Source organism: Scylla paramamosain, chromosome 18 (genome assembly GCF_035594125.1).
Source record: "Scylla paramamosain isolate STU-SP2022 chromosome 18, ASM3559412v1, whole genome shotgun sequence".
In the NCBI taxonomy this organism is placed as follows: Eukaryota; Metazoa; Arthropoda; class Malacostraca; order Decapoda; family Portunidae; genus Scylla; species Scylla paramamosain.
This window is the reverse complement of record NC_087168.1, coordinates 13,041,741-13,062,149: the sequence shown is the minus strand read 5'-3', so window position 1 is coordinate 13,062,149 and position 20,409 is coordinate 13,041,741. Positions and strand designations below refer to the sequence as shown.

The 20,409-nt window shown below is 36.1% G+C and overlaps 1 protein-coding gene across 1 annotated transcript in view; it reads right to left on the bottom strand.

Annotated features, from left to right (window-relative positions):
• Window positions 1-20,409, bottom strand: part of LOC135109126 (basement membrane-specific heparan sulfate proteoglycan core protein-like) — a 359,280-nt gene that overhangs the window by 119,278 nt on the left and 219,593 nt on the right. Inside the window, 12 exon segments of the mRNA XM_064020215.1 lie at window positions 1-184; window positions 503-643; window positions 2,214-2,354; window positions 2,822-2,962; window positions 4,590-4,654; window positions 7,324-8,139; window positions 10,598-10,714; window positions 11,208-11,324; window positions 13,485-13,624; window positions 15,119-15,270; window positions 18,333-18,480; window positions 19,540-19,736. The exon segment at window positions 1-184 is cut by the window's left edge and continues 25 nt beyond it. Of these exon segments, the coding sequence (XP_063876285.1) occupies window positions 1-184; window positions 503-643; window positions 2,214-2,354; window positions 2,822-2,962; window positions 4,590-4,654; window positions 7,324-8,139; window positions 10,598-10,714; window positions 11,208-11,324; window positions 13,485-13,624; window positions 15,119-15,270; window positions 18,333-18,480; window positions 19,540-19,736 (2,359 nt within the window).

Here is a 20,409-nt window from a genome sequence, read left to right as displayed (position 1 = left end):
AGGTGGCCTTGATGTAGATGTACTCCAAGTCTGCTAAAGCCATCATCAGGTGTTCTCGGTTCACCTCTTGCCCATTCTGCCTCTGCCAATACTGCTCGTAAAGAGGCACACTGATAGTTTCTTGGCGTGCTGGTGAGAGGGAACTCTGGCCCTGCTTGAAGTGTCGCAGTAAAATGTCGTTGCCCTGGAACAGAAAAGTTTCTATTCTTCTGTTTCTGATGAAGATTTTCTACAGCCTTGGGTGTGTTTTTATCTATTCATTTATTCTTATTTTCAGGGCAGTGGGTGCATTTGTGGAGAAGGTTAGTTATTAGCAAAGGAGTAGATTTTCTGCAAAGAGAGAGAGAGAGAGAGAGAGAGAGAGAGAGAGAGAGAGAGAGAGAGAGAGAGAGAGAGAGAGAGAGAGAGAGAGAGAGAGAGAGAGATCTTACTGTAGCACTGTATCTGTTCTTCCTTATTTCAGGCTTTCATCAAAAGTATACTGATCACTAAAGGCACTCACAAAGATCTCCACATCATAGGCACTGTTGGTAGAGCTCTGACCGCCTGGTGCCGGCACAAAGCGCAAGGTATATGTTAGGTTGCCACCATATGACGTCACCTTGTCACCAAGGAATCGCTGTGGCAACTTCCAGTAGTAAACCTGAAGAAAAAATAAGTTAAAGAGTTTATGAATTTAAAAGTTAATAAGTTAAAAATGTACCTGTAAATAATTAAACATTTAAGTAAGACACAATTTGATGTATATTTTTACACAAAGAACTACAGAATACAGTTTGGGAGTCACTGTCACTTTATGACTTGTATTTGACTTCACAACACTCCATATGGCAAAGTTGATTCATCAAATAGGTAGTTATCAAATCCAAACACACCCAGTCCTCAATATTCATGAGGGTTAGAGACATATGTACCTGTTAAAAATCTGCAAATAACTGGTGTTACCTTAAAAACTCCTGACCCCCTCTATGGTAGTGTGCCCTCTTAAAAATGCTCCTGACCCACTATGGCCTTGTTTAAGTAAAGAAAAGACCCATCTACATAGTCTTACAAATACTTTATGTAAAATTTAATGAAATAAAGTAAAATAATGAATATTGTTGTGTGGCCTCTTGCTCCATCCTTCTTATTTCTTGGTATTATCAACATGTAATTCACCAAGGCCTGATCATGTACAGACCTGCAACCAGCAGTTGTTACCCTCTAAGCGCAAGCTCAGAGCTCATTATTACAGATCATTGGGTAAGACTGTGACCTCACACACCACACACCACATCCCCCTGGTCAGGGGAGACACTGCCTCACTTGTCAGCAGAAAAATCCCAGAGGTGACCAACCCCAGGGGGGTTCAAACCTATGTCAGCCATGGTGGCCAACACAAACTCAGATCCTTTACCACTGAGTGTGTGCATGCGTCTGTGTGTGTGTGTGTGTGTGTGTGTGTGTGTGTGTGTGTGTGTGTGTGTGTGTGTGTGCGTGTGTGTGTGTGTGTGTGTGTGAACGACATGGTGAATAATGCTCTGCATGAGGTTTGATTTAGTTGCTGTTCATGAAAAATCTGATTCACATGCATTTCCCTTCTAATGCCAATCTGAAAATGTTTAAATCCATGAATATTGAATTTACAAATGTTGGGGCTGGCTGTACATGTAAGGCATATCATATAAGTTGTGTTCTACATTCAGAACAAAAGGAAGATAAGCTTTAGTGGGATATCCTTCTCAAAGTGTTTTCAATACAATAGTTTATTGTATATGACAAAATTAAAAGAACAGCATTAAATATCATGGACCACAATTTACACTAATGAAGATTATTGTAAGGACTGAATTGTTTGTTAATATAAACAAAAAGACTGAAAACATGCTTGATATTTTAACCATATTATCTCCTCTTTCTGAGCTTTAGGCCCTTTCTAGAGTTGTCACAAGAGGCGAGACAGATTGTACACCAAAACTCGTAACTGTCACACAAGAGGCAAGGCAGATTATACACCAAAACTTGTAACTGTCACAACAACTCTATTATACACCTAATGCACTACTTCTTCATCTTTGGTACTTTCTCCATGAGCAATAAGAAATGCAGAAATTCATGTCACAGCTCCAGCTGCTGCCAGGAACAGCACCTTACACCAAGGTATAATACACTTTTGAATATGGGATTCACACTTTAAATGGTGGTCATAACAGACTGAATGCACTATTCCTCACCTTCTGCCCATATCTTGTGAAGTCTCGGAACACAAGCTCCTGGCGGTTAGAGTCCACAAACAGGTCATCTCGGATAAAGTTTTGTAGATTTCCATCAACGATCTCAAACCCTTGCCGGTCATTGGTGAAGTAAGTATATTCCTGTAAAAATACATATTTAGTCTTGTAGTATTCCATAATTTAAATTATTATAGACAAATATGTTTCATGAATTTTATAGCTCTTATCAGTGTTTTTAGCAATAGTGATAACTGACAGATGAAAAAAAAAAAAATTAATTTGAAATAAAAAAGGCTAAACACTTAAATGTGAGTCAGGAACACACCTAAGTTCAGGAGTAAAATGAAAACTAGTAAATACAAAATCAGAAACACATGAGCTCTACTCATATCCTCTGTAATATAATTACACACACACACACACACACACACACACACACACGCGGCAAAGAGTGTGCACATGTTTAAAGAGAAATTGGACAAATTCGGGTATGGAGACAGGACTAATTGAGCTTTGGCTCGGACCCTGTACTATACAACTAGGTAAATACAACTAGGTAAATACACACACACACACACACACACACACACACACACACACACACACACCTGCTGCCTGTGAAGATTTGAAGAGGAGCAAGAGGAGGTGATGCCCATGCAGAAGCAAGGGATGCAGCCCTCTTTGTTCCTCTCACTAAGGTAGAAAGCATCCTCCTTGCATTGGTCACATTGAGGACCAGTTACAAATTCCTGAAAGACAAAACTTTATTCAGAACTAAACACTAACTATTGAATTAAATAAAGTTTCAACATTCAAGATTACTGTTATATTTCAGATAAGCAGATAAAGAGTGACATATTTATATATTTTTCTTCAGTTCATTTAAAATATTAAATATATAGTTGTATGTACCTTATATAGAGAGTACAGGAGTAAGGAGTGGAAAAATAAACCCACTGTTTGCGAATTGTATAATTAAATGACAATATACTTGGAAATGAAATTAATCAAATGAGAAACAAGATGAAAGAGATGAGAGGAGTGTATGATAGATACAGTTGCATGTGGTTGTGGTTGTAGGACTCATACTTACCAAGATGGATGTTCCATGTTTGGGAAAAAAATGAAAAGAAGTTTGAAGGTTAAGTTTGAGGATGTGGAATGTTACAAAATCACAGATAAGACAGAAGAATAGATAGTAAAGTGACTGGCACAAATATTCACAACTCTAGTACCTTTAATAAAAGTTAAATGAAGATGCACAATGTTGATTTTGAATATAAGAAAACACAGGATTAAAAGAGAAGCTACATTATACAAACATCAAAATATTTTTTCTGCCCTTACTTGAAATATAAGAAATGATGTCTAGGAAGTTTACTTTCAAAAGAAAAAAAAAATATTCTTCATGAGAATTTTTCCATAACTTAATTGCTTTTAATCAAAATTAACATAAGGATGTGAATTAAAAGTTTGATGATTTTATATAACCTATAATCAAATATTAATAAACTTTATAGGATTCTTATACTTATCCTTTTTAAAGATTACATAGTGAGAAATGCCAACTGAAATATTTCCATGGAAATAAGAACTTGAATTAAAGAAATAAATAATGGAACTATAAAAAACACATGAAAAAAGAATCAAAGAAAAAAATCAGTGAATGAGAGTCATGAATTTCCAAGAAGCTGGTATGAAGGTGAATAAATCACACTGGAATGCAATCATAAGATCACATGCTGTCATGAAGAGGATATTCATGGTAATTTTCAAGTAAGAATAAATGCCTGTGTTATTTTATATGTCTATTTTTGGTACTCAATGTTATCAGGTGCAATAAAGTGTTCTAGTGAGGCATTCAACTATTCATAATGTCTTTAATGGCAAGAGGGTAATGTTTATGGTAATTTTGAATTTTGAAAGATCAAATCTCATATAATTTTCTTTTGTTTGTGACAATCAGTTGTGGTCAGATAAGGTAGTGTCATGGTAAAATACTCAGGCATTCATAAGATTGTTAATATTTGTAATAATGATATTACATGTTATCTCAGGCAAGGTGAAACATACTGACAAGACAAAACAAAACAGTTTTGACCCAGGTTTGCTCTTGACTTTATACAGGTGGGTTCAGCAAAGCAATGTTTTACTTTCCCATGGTGGGCATAAATGTTTTTTTCATCACATATATACATCTGATAAATATAAAGTAGGATAAACTTTGCAAATCTAAAGAGAAAAAATAAATGAGTTAATGGGAAAATAGAGAAAAAACATTATAAAGGTATTTTGCATAGTAGATGACTACTGTGCTGTGCTGTACTGCATACACAAAGGGAAAGAAGGGTTAGAGGAATAGGCCAAGTGCCCTACCTTGCACTGACAGTTGCCATATACAGGATCTGCTTCAATGCTGCCTGCTGGGTCACACCGGCCAGCTGCTCAACCATACCACATTGAAAACAAGTAAGATTGCATTAAAAAGAACAAGAAAACATTTTTAATTACCTGTGATAAGAAATGTACAGTGAAAATAAGATATCTCCTATATGATGATCCTGGTAAAGGAAACTGGCTAAAAAATGTTTCACAAACATTATCATAGAAGAGAACAAACATGAACTGCTACACAGTTATGGTGAGAAGAGAAGAGTAAATATGATTTCATCATGTTATATCTAGGGTGAAAATTCTAAATTATTCAAAATTAAAACAATACTACAAAGTGATTTATTTAAGGAAAAAGTTCAGTAAGGTAACTAGTAATATAGAAATCAAACTAAAAAAAACATGTAAACTTGTTACAGAACTATTTGGAAAGAAGCAACTATGACTTAACACAGGAAAGTTTCTGGCAATCACCTATGAAGCACAAATACATCATCATTCACTAAGATACCCATATATCAAGTTTTTGATAAAAAGAAGTTGACAATGAAACACCCATAAATACACACATACACACTCTACGTACAGCTTGTTAACAAACATTAGGATGGCGTTCAACTATTTGGATAAAGAAATGATGAAGAAAATTATAACAAGCATGATACATCCTAAACTGAAATATGCAGCAGTAGTTTGGGCTCCACGTAAAAAAAAAAGACATACGAAAACTAGAAAGAACAGAGAGGATAGCGATAAAGATGGTACCAGAATTGAAAGACTTAAGGGGATGTTCACCTCATTTTGGTAAAAAAAAATGGCATGTTTCAAAATATGCAGTAATGCATTCATTATCCTTCTAGAATCATTGCCAGGATATTGACAGGTTTAAAGTCCATTTAAATGTCTTGCAGCATAAGGCAAAAGTGGGCATGGTTTCAGGGAAAATCCTATGAAGTTGTCTTATATGACTTGTTTTTGCCTGAATATGGCAGCAAGGGTTACGATCTTATTCCTCTTTCAAGTATGATGCTATAGGCCTTGTATGGTAATGTCCAGTAAGAAGTAACTTGTCTGGCTAGGCTGCTAAGTGACTATCTGTCAGTGGCTTCTATGCCTTCTCTCTCACCCTATAAAGTGACATTCTGAGGACACCCAATAGTGCAGTATTTACTAAATACCAGTAAAGGCATGAGAAAATGGACTGCTTGGCATGTTGGCTGTACCTGCTTTTTTCTGCAGCCCTGGAGAAACTGATAAAAGGCCTGGAACAAGTAGTAGTAAATAATGGAGTAATGTGATGATACTTACTTCATGTACTTGTGTTCAAGAGTTACATACATAAATAACATTCAAATTGCTGAGTAAATAAAGGAGATTGAGACACTTCAATTTTTAAATGCCTATAACTCAAAACATAATTTTTCCATAAAATCAATGGTTAATCAGATTTCCTTAGAAAATCTGTATCTATTGTTCATGACAAGAAAAATTGTTGACCATTTTTATTTATTTTTTTAAATGTGAAGCAAAATGATGGGATGGAGAAAAGACAAAAAATGCCAATGTTATATTTTTGGATGAGATGATGCAGTGATATTTTATGACAGAGAAAAAAAGAAAAAAAAAAAAAAACGAATGGTGAAACATTTACATAATAAATGACCTTCCACAGCCCCAATAACTTTACTTTAGGATAATAAGAGTAGCCTCTGGAACACTTTAAGTCAAATCATTGTGAATTATGTCATAGCATCATGATGTAATGACCTAGGTCACTCTTTTCTATGGACAAACTAGATGATACTAATCAAAAATAGTCTGGAAAGTTTCAAGTCTTAGCTCCCTATGCTTATATGAATCTTTGTTTGGATTTTTGGCTCGCTGGGGTGAGTGTCCCCTTAAGCTATGAAGAAAGACAAAGAGTTGGGATTACAACACTACAAGAGAGGAAAGAAAGAGGAGACTTGATAACAATCTACAAATTAGTAAACAATATAGAAAGAAAAGACAGAAACAATTTATTACTACAGATGGAGGAGGGAGAGAGACACATGAGGGAGCATAGGAAGAAAATAAAGAACAGTGGATATTCAAGTAACATCAAGAAATATAGTTTCCCATATTGAATTATTGAAATCTGGAATGATTTGAAGGATGAAGTGGTTGTGTCAGTGTACACATGTTTAAAGAGAAACTGAATAAATATGGATATAGAGACAAGACAAAATGAGCTTTGGCTTGTACCCTGTGCAATACAACTAGGTAAATATCCACACACACACACACACACACACACACACACACACACCAGTTTACTGATAATATACATTAGACAAGAAAACTATAGCATACTGCTTGTGTAATATACAAAATATGTGGAAAGTGCTGAATTAAATTATCTCTTAAATAACAATTTTACACATATAATAAAGCTTATTTGCACCTGGAACAAAAGTGAAAGTTCTGTGGGAAAACTGTAGCATAATCTCATGTAAAAAGCAAGTGACAGTACTGAACAATAAAACCTTTCAACTAACCACACCACAGACAGACACCTGAGCTTATCTGCACTTGGCATTGTCATTTGGAATTAATTCCAATTAACAAGAATGAAGACTTTCTCAGGATGAAGAGTTTGGTTTCTGTGATCCTCTAAAATAGCCACTGCAAGTGGATGAAACCATAAAAATTACTCCTAGGCCATCAACCCTGAACTTACAGCAGAATCTCTCGTCTGACCCATCGCCACAGTCCCAATATCCATTACACACATGCTGAGACTCAATGCAATATCCATCATGGCAGCGGAAGAAGTATGGAGCCACGCAGCAACCGGCCCTCTCCCCCTCATCACTCTGGTCTCTGCAATCAGGTCGGCCATCACAGAGCCGCTGGCGGTCGACACAGGAGTGGTCGCCACATTGGAATTGATTTTCAGCACAAACTATACAATAGTGCTCATCGCTCCCATCCTGGCAGTCAGTGTAACCATTGCAGACAAGTCGGATGTCAATACAGTTCCCAGTGGCACAAGTGAACTCAAGAGTCTGGTCACAGTTTTGCCAGCAAGTGGGAGGCTCATCACTAAAGTCTCGGCAATTTGGCCGGCCATCACACACAGCACTCTTTTCTATGCATGTGCCATCACCACATCTGTGCATGGTGTTAGGGTTGCATCCACACCAGCGTGGCTCATCACTTCTATCCCTGCAGTCTGGATTCCCATCACACACTCGGTAAAGATCAATGCATGTTCCATCCCCACAGGTGTGGTATCTCTGTGGGTCACAGGGACATAGGTGCTCATCGGATTTATCTTTGCAGTCAACCCGGCCATTGCACCGCACACTGACATCCAAACAAGTGCCATCATTGCAGCGGAAGTTAAAGGCAGAGTCACATGTGCAGTTGCAGTAACGCTCATCTGAGTTGTCTGGACAGTCATAGAAGCCATCACAATGACGGCTGCGGTCTATGCATTGGTGGGAGGGATCGGCACATGTCCACTGATGGATGTGATCACAAGGCAACTCATCTATTGTGTTGGGATGAAGCACAAAAACACAGATATTAGTAAGCATGCCACACTCTAGTTTACCTCTAGAAATGAGAGACCACTAGGATAAGCTAATTATTCATGCAACATTGTCTCAAGCTTTTTTTTTTTTTTATATAGCTTGAAATTAGTAATGCAAGTAGCAAGATTAATATGTTCATGCATGTAGTGAGTTACCTGGTTACTGTACACCTTTTAAAGAATTAATGGAATGTAACATAACTGAGAAGAAAAGAGTTGATTCAGTCATGACAGCAAAGGAAATAATAAGTATCTTTACATTTCTCCATCTTCTGAAATTCTAGAAGTTTATTCCTACCTCGATAAAATCAAATATTTGACTTACGTTATGTCTTCTATTAAAATCCATTTCTATTCCCTCTTCCTAATGCATAAGAAAACCAATATTATCTTTGTTGTTCATCCTCCTCACATAAATTCTTAAACAGGCTACCTACCTTCCTTCATTCTGTCTGTATCCTTGATGAAAAAAACTTGTAAGAAGGTGATATATGTATCTAAATAATCTCTACAACAAAATTTACCTAGGTATGATTTATGAACACAAGTATTATGAAAATCACAATCAAGGCTAACTGCAGTCAGTGACATTCACAATTAGAACTCCTGCTGACGTGAGCAATGACATTGCACAAACTGGCAACTTGCCCCTTCTCGGTCTCAAAAAATCTGCTGGGAGAAAACAGCTACATGACTACTTAGGTTGGCCCCTCATATATTTTTGAAAGCACAAAATAACAAATTCAGTATTTGACATATTGACATAAGAGAAAGTTATCTTTTGTGACTGCTCCTTGCTTTGGCTAACAAAACAGCTGTGTTTGTTTTAAACAGTGTTCTACTGAGGTGTTGAGTGAGTATTAGTTTCACTAGAATGGTGAAACAAATAGAAAAAAAAAAAAGCTATATAACTATTACAGTGAAAAGACTGTGTGTTAATGAAGAAATGGAGTGATGAGGGATGTGAGCATGTTGCCTCACCACAAACATGGTGGTGAGGCACCTCAAAATGCTTGTTTTTTTAGTTATCTTGCTATAAGCTGAGGATATACCTTTAACTGTCTCTTGATATCATGTAAGGTGTGTCAAACATTTTGGGACACCCCACCGCCATGTTTGTGGTAAGGCACATCCTCACGTCCCTCATCACTCCATTTCTTCATTAACGCACTCACAGTCTTTTCACTGCAATAGTTATACAGCTTATTTTTTTCTATTTGTTTCAGCATTATAGTGAAACTTTAACACTCGTACTATGTAATTGTGGCCTGTATATTTAACAGGCATCGCAAAACACCTCAGTAGAACACTTTGTTTAAATTAAACATAACCATTTTGTTAGCTGAAGCAAGAAGTGGTCACAAAAGATAACTTTCCCTAATGTCAGTATGTCAAACAGTTAATCTATTATTCTATGCTTTCAAAAACATATGAGGAGCTAACCTAAGTTGCCATGTAGTTATCTTCTCCCAGCAGATTTTTTCAGGTAGAAAAGGAGGAAGTTGCCAGTTTTGTGCAGCATGACATTTACAATGGTGGGAGTTCTAATCGTGAATTCTGCTGACTGTACACTGTCTAGATGAATTAGCTGATAGCCTTGAACACCTTCATTTTGAGTCACTTACTCAAGTTTCAAAACACTTCAATTTGATAAGAATTGAGACAAGACAATTTTGCTCTGATTCCTTTTTATATAATCTTGACAATCTCTTAAAAGTAAACAAATCTCCACCCTCCCACACACACACACACACAACAGAAATAAAGTCTGAAATGTGAGCAAGTCATCTTCAACCTTTGTTCCATTTCTATTTGTTTCTATTTCTGCTGCCATCACTAACTACAAAGGGTCTGACTCTCTTGGCATAAAATATTTTCTGATCACTGTAAAAATACTTTGTCCTTCTCTTATTAACTTGTTTTTGTTTCTTTATTTTTCTGATTTCCTTAGAGTAAACTCTATATGTAGTCTGCCACTTAAATGCTGATCTTGTTCTTGTTAGGAATTTTGGGGCCTTGCAGGCTGTGGTGCCACAGCCTCTAGTACCCTGAAGGTGCTGGTAGCAGACTTCATCTAAATCTTTAGATTTATTTCTAGAAATTCATATGCCTTTCTCTCTCTCTCTCTCTCTCTCTCTCTCTCTCTCTCTCTCTCTCTCTCTCTCTCTCTCTCTCTCTTAAGTCTCTGAGAAAACTACATAAAGTGAAGTAAGAATTCAGTGACAGCTTCACCATTATAAAAAAATATGCTTATCCTGTTGGTGGAAACATAAAAACTGATTTCTCGCAATAATCACCTTACCTCTCAAGAGCAAAGAACTTAATAGTCCTGACATTTAGATATATTGTTATGTTCCTATTCCAATAACTGAGATCTGTATGCATCAATGACACCCTCACTCCTCTTTCAACAAACCTAGGCAGTTTTCTGGCCGCTCGTCACTGGCATCATGGCAGTCTGGATGACCGTCACATATCCGCTCAAAGTGGACACAGCGTCTGTCATCACACCTATGGCCACTATTGAAGCACACTGTGGCAAAAAAAAAAAAAAAAAAAAAAAAAAAAGAAGAAGAAGAAGAAGAAGAAATGAAAGATTGATTAGTGGTTTTAATAAGCCATTACCCTAAAGGAAAAGGAGAAAGGGAAGGAAGACGGGCAGAAACAGGCAGTTTTACTTCACTATTCATGCTAGGATTACTTACAATGATTAGTTCAGAGGTTTGTACAAATGTTCAAACATACTTTATGATTTTTATTATCTATTCAAGCTAAAATATTTAGCGTTACTATTCAAGTGCATAGTTAGAGAGAGAGAGAGAGAGAGAGAGAGAGAGAGAGAGAGAGAGAGAGAGAGAGAGAGAGAGAGAGAGAGAGAGAGAGAGAGAGAAACTGTAGTAGGAGGGAATATATGAGTTGAGGAAAGAGAGAAAAAGGTTAGGTGGTCTTTTATCTTACTAATGCTAAGTAGAGAATGTAGCAGGGAGCAGGGAGTAATACTGAGTTAGTGGTGGTCTCTGCCTTACCATCACAATCACTCTCATCTTCATATTGGGAGCAGTCCTTTATGCCATCACATCGCCGGGACCAAGGGTGCTGGGACCCATCCAAGCAGGTAAAGGTAGTCATGCAGGTGACAGGTGCTTTAGGAGAGTCAAATCATCAGTTAAAAATGCAACATTACTAGCTATGATTGAAGCTCAGGCTTGCTGGTGTTGAGTGTTAGGTGTTATTCCTGTTCTTGCATTGGCTGTGCATCTTCAGAAAAAAATACACTGGTTTTGGTCAATGTACTGCATAATCTATGAAAAAAGTATGACTAAAGTGTATAGAAATAGTTATTCATTGATGTTCATTCATTTAGATTATTTTTTATTGCTAGTGTCAAGTGTGGATTTGATAAATAAATGGATCATTTGAGCTATTGTGCAATTTCCTGAAGGGTCACTTAAACAACAGGAGAAATAAGGCAAATCAAGCCATGGATGAGTAAAAACTACCAAAATAGCTTGCCCAACACTGTTAATTTCCCCAATTTAACACTGTGCCTTGTGTAATCTGTGGTCTTTCCATTTACTTTGTGACAATAAGTATAACTTAACAGATGGGTATGCTACTTATATGTATAAGTTAAGACTACAAAATGTGGGCATCATTTCTATCTAATTATGAAAAACAACACCAACAGCATTCAAGAAACATTCAAACTTGCTCTAGCAATCTATAGCCATAACCTTAAGTACCCAAAGAATGATATGCACAAGAAAGTTAGGACTTCAAGCAGGCTCCTTCATTCCCTTTGCTTATGGTAGCACATCAAAAGAAAGAAGGAAGATCATCTAAATATTACTTAAAGCTCTTATAGCATTTAAACTTACATACACACTCTTGGAAACCAAAGCACAATGCAAATGACTTAATGTGGTAAAAATAAACTGTGACTGATTGATTGCTAGTCAAGGTCTTCCCAGAGTATAAGGAGCAAGAAATACTGTAAAAAGAAAAAAAAAAAAATGTAAGTCACATGCAACTGATGCAATTAACAAAACAGTAAAATGAGGGCCTTAAAATCTTTCACCAGTGTAGAGTGCATGCATGAGTACATGCTTGCACAATCATGTGTGAACAATGACACACACACACACACACACAGGCATAGCTGCAAACTTAAGGTGAAGCAGATAGTGATGCCAAAACTGAAGAACAACAAAAGTTTCTGTTGACTGTCCTCTGCCATAAATAATGATGCAAGTGGTGCTGATGGTGATCCAAGACTCATGGGCAAGTCTGCTTGAAGTAGAGTGAAGATTCTTGCTTTTCTTTTTGTCATCATTACCATTGTCACTATCCACTTGGAGTCGTTGATGACATAAGTAGGAACCGAAGCTCAAGGAAAGTGATAAGTGGACATCATGACACAACAGAACAACCAGCTCTAGTTTTCTTTGAATACTGAAGAGATATGGATACTTTCTGTCTGATTTCTTTATCTTGCCATTACCTTAGCTTCACAAACATAATGCAACATTCTGTTTACTTTCTTTTCACAGAAGCTAAAATCTTGCATAGATGGAGGACAGAATGCAGCAAAGCACATTCTTGCACTTTCTTAACTGATGACACAGAATCAGTCTTCATTTCTGTACAGGTATTTCATTCTGCTGAACTAACACATATTCCTTTTGCATTTGCTTTGCAAATTTACAGATTTTTATAAACCACAAGTTAAAAAGAATTTAAAAGAACAGACACTTCCAGTTTTTCCCTCAGCACCAAAAACAAAATCCATAACCACATTATCTTTCATTCCATTTCATTCACACAATCTAATGATTTTTCTTTGTATTACTGAACTGTATCAACATTTTTGCAGTCCAGTATTGTAATACAGCATCCTACCTTACATTAAAAACATGAAAACAGCTCCCTTGCAACTGATGAAAAGTCAACATATGAAGTTTTATTATTTATCTATTTACCTTTTTAATTCATCAACACTAGTCTTTGTTTGATATAATTTCATACATATCTTGATATATTTCCCTTACTAGTAGCAGAAATAAGCATCTACATTCTTTTGCCTCCACTGCTAAGAGTGAAGTACTTATCTTCATGTTTTTTTTTATTTCTTTTTACCTTTCTAATAACTCTCATTCATGAAGATTATATTAGATTTAGGTAATAAACTTAGCTCATTTAAAATTTCTCTATATTTTTTTCCTGAACCAGAGTTTAGCAGATTTTCTTAATTTATATTTATGCAGTGATCCTCATATTAAAAAAACTCTCTCTTGCAGTCTTACCTGGCTTGCAGTAGTCTCCTGGCACTGTCGGGTTGCCTTCATAACCACTGGCACAATACTGACATCGACGGCCGCTGTAACCCTGCTGGCAGTTACAGGTCACCTGCCCATCACCATCCAGATAGCAAGAGGAGCTGAACCTGTAAGTAGGTGGTGTGGCGAGAGAATGTGGTTTGTGAGGAACAACAAAACATTAAAAGAGTAAATGTATATGAAGGAGTGGATGTGGTATGTGATGCTTTCTTTGAAGGAAGACTGATAGGTCTGATGGGTAACACCAAACTCAAAACATGACACCTAAAAATAATTACTTATGATATATACATATATATATATATATATATATATATATATATATATATATATATATATATATATATATATATATATATATATATATAAAGTATTCCCCTGTTATTCCTGGGGAATAACATTTCAAGCCTCCACACAAATAGCAAAAATCTGCGAATCCTGGACACAACCCCTACAATGCTCAGCAATACCAATGTTTATAGTTTAAACCATAAAATATACATCTCACACTTATTAGATGCAAGGCAAAGGCAAGCTCCATTTAAATCCTTATGGCAGACTCAGCAGAGGAACACACAGGTGGCAAACTACTGGAGTGATCAGCTGACTTTCTTCCTCTTCTTGAGGAAACTTGGCAGAGTATTCTGCAAAATCTCGACCACCAGCATGTCAGTTATTTTCTCTCAAGGTCAGCAAGTTGTGGTCACAAGAAGAGGAAGAAGGTCAGGTGATCACTCAGTAGTTCACCACCTGTGTGTGTTCCTCTCATGGAGCTATAACCCATTATACCTACATTTTTCCTCTGCTGGGTCTGCCACAATGAGTTCAGTGAAGCTTGCTTTTAATATTACCTTGCTTATCATTTCATGATTTGAGGTTGAGGCTAGGTTCAGTAAACCAGTGTGGGCTCTGGGGATGGCTTTCCACCCCAAATTAAGATGTTACTTTGGAATTCTATCTTCTCCATGAATATATATATATATATATATATATATATATATATATATATATATATATATATATATATATATATATATATATATATATATATATATTCTTGGAGAAGATAGAATTCCAAAGTATATATATATATATATATATATATATATATATATATATATATATATATATATATATATATATATATATATATATATATGCTTATTTATGGTTCAATATTCATGGATTTGCATATTTATGGATAAAAAAATAAATAAATAAATAAATTGATGAAGGGGGAAGATAGAATTCCAAAGTAACAACTTAATATAACATCTAAACATAACATCCAACCACTTCCCTAGGACAAAAAAAGATAAATCACATTGGCATGTTTTCCAATGATGATGGATCTGACAACAGGATGCATTTAAAATAACATAAGGGCATTCTATGGAGATAGAATAACATAATTAAAAGGAGCGTTTAGGAGATCAAGACATCAATCTGAGGAAAGAACAACAGCAAAACACTTGTAGTACCCTTAGAAGACACCAGAAATAAAAAGGCAAACAAAAGATAAATTCAATGGAGCACCAAGGCATCAGCTTGAGGAAAGAATCTAGAAAGATGCATTTAAGAGTACAGATCTTGTTACTTACTGGTTGCTGGGACTGCCAAGAGGACAGGGGCAAGGTTGACAGGAGATGCCATTAGCAGGGTCACCATACTCATTGGGTCCACATACCAAGTCATATACACATCGCCCCAGCCAAGGCCCTTCCTTCACTCGAGTGTAGTTTGGTGCACAGTCCTGTAATGAGGTTTTCATATTCTCTTTACTGCTTTGTTGCAAGCATTAATCCCCTAAGTCTCTTTTTTTTTTTCCATTACACACACACACACACACACACACACACACACATACACACACACATACACACACAAACACACACATACACACACAAACACACACATATAATATATATATATATATATATATATATATATATATATATATATATATATATATATATATATATATATATATATATATATATATATATATCCTCAATATAACAAACACATATGGGAGAAGGGTGGGTCACTAAAGCAGAAAATTCACTATATCTACAGGTTGTTAATTAAGATACATCTAACAAACACTGTTAGTTATTTATGGGGAGTCATTCAGTCATACGCATTCTCTTGTTTCTCCTGACTCCTTGTTGCATATTATGTTCACTGCTGTTAATAACAGCTGTTTCTCTTGTGTGTGTGTGTGTATATATATATATATATATATATATATATATATATATATATATATATATATATATATATATATATATATATATGTGTGTGTGTGTGTGTGTGTGTGTGTGTGTGTGTGTGTGTGTGTGTGTATTTACCTAGTTGTGTTTTACAGGAAATGAGCTATGCTCGTGCTATCCTGTCTCCGTATCTATAAGCATCCAGCTTAACTTTTCATGAATATTTTTTGCTTGTACCACTGTTTCATCTAAGTTGTTCCATATTTCTTTGCTTCTATTTGGGAAACCATATTTCTTGACATCTCTTCTACTTGCTGTTTTCTTCAATTTCACTCCATGTCCTCTTGTATCTCTTGAGTCCCACGTAAATAAGTCTTCTTTGTCAACTTGATCCTTACTCTTTAAGCTCTGTATACAGCAATCAGGTCTCCTCTTTCTCTTCTCTCTTGTAATGATGGAAACTTCAGTCTCCTTAATCTTTCTTCATAGGTTAAATCTCTCAAACTTGGTACCAATTTGGTTGCAGCTCTTTGGATCCTTTCTATTTTCCTTATTTCCTTTTTATTGTGGGGTGACCAAACAATTGTGGCATATTCCAGTTTTGGTCGAATCACATATTCCATCAACTTTTTCATCATCATTTCATACATGTAAGCAAATGCCCCTTTCATCTTTCTTAGTAACTCATAGGTTTTCTGGCGATAAATTATCATTGATTGTAATTCCCAAGTCTTTTTCTTCTTTGGTTTTCTTAATGTCCACTCCTCCCATGGTGTAGGAACTTGTCAATCTTCTTTTGCTTTTTCCTAATTCCATCACCTTGCATTCCTTTGCATTGAATTCGTGTGTCTGTGTGTGTGTGTGTGTATGTGTGGGGTGTGTGTGTGTGTGTGTGTGTGTGTGTGTGTGTGTGTGTGTGTGTGTGTGTGTGTGTGTGTGTGTGTGTGTATATTACTGATGTGTGTATATATTACTTAGCCCCTTGCTACACCAGGACTCAGGTTAGTCTGGCCCACTCCACGTACCAAAACAAACAACTTCGGATCTTCATAAACCACCCAGAAGGTTCATATTTCCCTTGGCTGACAATGCCACAAGACTTTTGAGCATCAGAACAACACGTTGCAACCTCTAACTCAAAATGGCCATATCTGATGGGTACAGCCATAGCTGCTGTACCCTGCTGTACCAGATGCCTCATCTGTCCTGTTTTGTGTAAGTGTGTTCAGTAGCATAACTCTAGTGTTTCTCTATAAAGATGAGACTGGACGTACCAATTTACCTTTTGTCTTTACATAAATAACTGTGTGTAGTAATGTAAACCTATAATCCTATTCTGTAAGGCTGAGACTGTTAAGTTACCAATATATATTTGTCTTTAAGAGAACTTGATCACATTCCCACGTTTTGAACTGATCCATTTGATACATCAAGTCAGCATGAAAAGGGTCTCATTATCCTATCATATCATTATATATTATTATATATACTGTTATTGCCCCCAAGAAAGGGGCAATAACAGTATATATATATATGGTCTCCAGCAGACGATGCCCTGGATCACCTCATTCCACATTTTCTTGGGCTTTCCTCTAAAAATTCTAGCAACCATGTTTAGATCTCTGATCCTTTTCATATCATCCATCCTCTCAACATGCCCATGGTATCCCAGTCTACTTCTAACCACCACACAAATATACAGTAAACCCTGTCTAGGTCAGATTAATTGGGGTATAGTAAACCCTGTCAGTCAGATTAATTGGGGGAAAGCCAATCTGAAAATATCCACAAATCTGAGTTATGATGGGAAAACTAGAAGTAGCCTTAGCCATCATGAAAACCAGCAAATACAGCAGGAGTCAGGCAGAAACACCAGTTGTGCATGACGCAGCAGGACAAGGGTTGACTTAACCAATATCTGAGATATTCAGCTCTGATTTAGGCAGAGTTTAGTGTACTCATCTCCCATCATCTGCCTCACTTCATTTGTGACCATCCCACCCCTAGGTCTGTTGTTCAGTGATGCAGTACACACCTATCTCATCAACCTCATCTCCATTAACATTACTTGTGCACATCTTCCTCCTTCACTGCCCTGTGTTCACCAGCATGTAGCATTATATGCTTCTAGAATTTGCTGTATATAAGGGTTTCTTGAATCTTAGAGTGAGTTCCTTCAGTGTCAACAAAGGCAATGGTCCCCAGAATTTCCTCCATCCTTTGATTTTGCCTCTATACTAACATTTGCACTGATTCCAACACAAATCACATCTAAATATCCCAAAATCTTGTTTATATGTTCTAACGGTAATCATTTTCCTCATTACAACTCATACTCTGAAGTCCTCTTTTTATTTATTAATTTCTGACATTATGAATCTTCCATCTTATATGTAAATGTAGAGCCCTCTCCATTTTTTCCCCATTTTCATCACTTGATATCTACTTCCACAGGCACAGTGTGCTTATGTACCTATGTACTAGACTGATATTCTAGCAAAGGGAAAGTATCTGAATCTAAGAAAGAATGCAGTACCACACCCACCAATAGCCACACACACTTTTAACAACTTGTATGAATCTGACATGGCTCCTGACTCACCTGGCAGGATATCCCAGTGTAGCCCGGCGGACAAACACATTTCTCCACAAGTCCTGCCTGACCTTGATCATTTCTAGAAATTTCAGCTGTATCCATCTGGACATTGGACAGTGTAGTGTTGATGAAGTCACCATCAGTATACTGTGCTCTGAAAGATGAAGGGTAACCAGTTTTTGTATCAATGGATTTTTCTTTCTATTTACAAATGCAATGTTATTTTTTCTATTTGTTTAAGAATCTACTCAAAATAGCTGATTTCAGTATACCTAAACAAACTAAACATCAGCGTACAGTATTAAGGTGGGAGAAAAACTTCTTTCATAGCTGTCCTATTTGATAAACTGTAAATTCTTCTTCAAAGAAATGTGATCTCATTTGTCAATTTGTGTTTCCAAAAAATCTCACAAAAACTGGGGGCTTTGCATTTTTTATAAACTTAACCCTGTTTTTGTATTAAAATCAGTCTAATACACATATTCAATTCACTATAAACATACGTTTATGTATCTGATTCAGTACTACAGACAATTTTGAAGCTTAACAGATTTATTCCTCAAGTGATTACCTGGAGTTAAATTGGATAAAAGGATACACAAATACTAAATAATCTGATTGGAGTGACTTCTAATGTTTATGATTGTTGTATTTAGCAGCACTAAGGAATTCTGAATTAAGTTACTTCATTCTTTAGAATAAACTTCCTGAACATACTGGTGTGGTGTATAAAGTGCAGAGCTATTCACAAAAAGACTGCCAATCAGGAGTCAGGAGTCAGGACTGCTGGAGTGTGCTGTGAAATTTTCTTATAAATAATTAAGTGTCTTGCTTATTTGAAATTTTATCAACAATCTGACTGTACCACTATGTTCAATAAGTTTTTTTTTTCTAAAGAACTACATAATTCAATGCCTTTACATGCTGCTAAATATATCAATCATAAGTAAAAAGTGATAAAAGATTTTGGAGCAAGTTTCTCATTATACTTGTCATAATTAATAAAATTTTAATTTTATTGAGTTTTTGCAAACATCTCTGGGTTCTGAAGCATGTGATATGTAGCATGGCACTGAGAGTATCAAGGGAAAAAGGGCAACCAATCAGCTACATCCTTCTTACTGGGTTAGGAGCTAAGACCTCAGTTTGAGTGAATCCATTAGAGATGAAAATATACACACACAAACACACACACACACACACACACACACACCTGATGAGCAGTAAGTCCATATTTTCCAGCACCATCATAATATCCTCTCTGGAGGCAGGCTGTTCCACCTTGATTCGGCCACCCCACTGAACCACGCGCTTGAACCAATGGCCGTAGAAAAACCGCACATCTACCCAGTTTTCAATGTTTTCTTGGAAGGTTCCGTCATGAACATGCATCAGAGTCAAGCCATTCCCCTAAGAAGAATACATAAAAATGGATATATATAAATGGCAACAATACACACACACACACACACACACACACATAGACAGAGATGACCTAGTTGTAAAAGTGGAGGAAGGAGATAGACGTACAAGGGGACATATGAAGAAATTAAAGAAGAGTCATTGTTTGGGAGATATTAAGAAATACAGCTTTCCGCATCGAACGGTTGAAATATGGAATAACTTAAAAGAAGAGGTGGTTGCGGCAAAGAGTGTGCACATGTTTAAAGAGAAATTGGACAAATTCGGGTATGGAGACAGGACTAATTGAGCTTTGGCTCGGACCCTGTACTATACAACTAGGTAAATACAACTAGGTAAATACACACACACACACACACACATAAATATACCTATAAATATAAACTGTAATATTAATTAAGTACAATGAAATGTGATTCTATAGGTCTGAATTGTGAATACTAATAATATACCAATAACAATATAAAATTGTGTTTTGAAAAGAGACTGGAAAAAATTTTATTATTAATATACTAGAAAGTAAAAGCCTAGTTTCACTCTTATAATTCATATATATCAAAAGTAGATGAACATATACAATGGATCCAGGGAATACATTTCAAAAGTGGTGTGCAAAAAAATTATACACAAAATCTAAAGAATATGATAATTTTACCTTAAA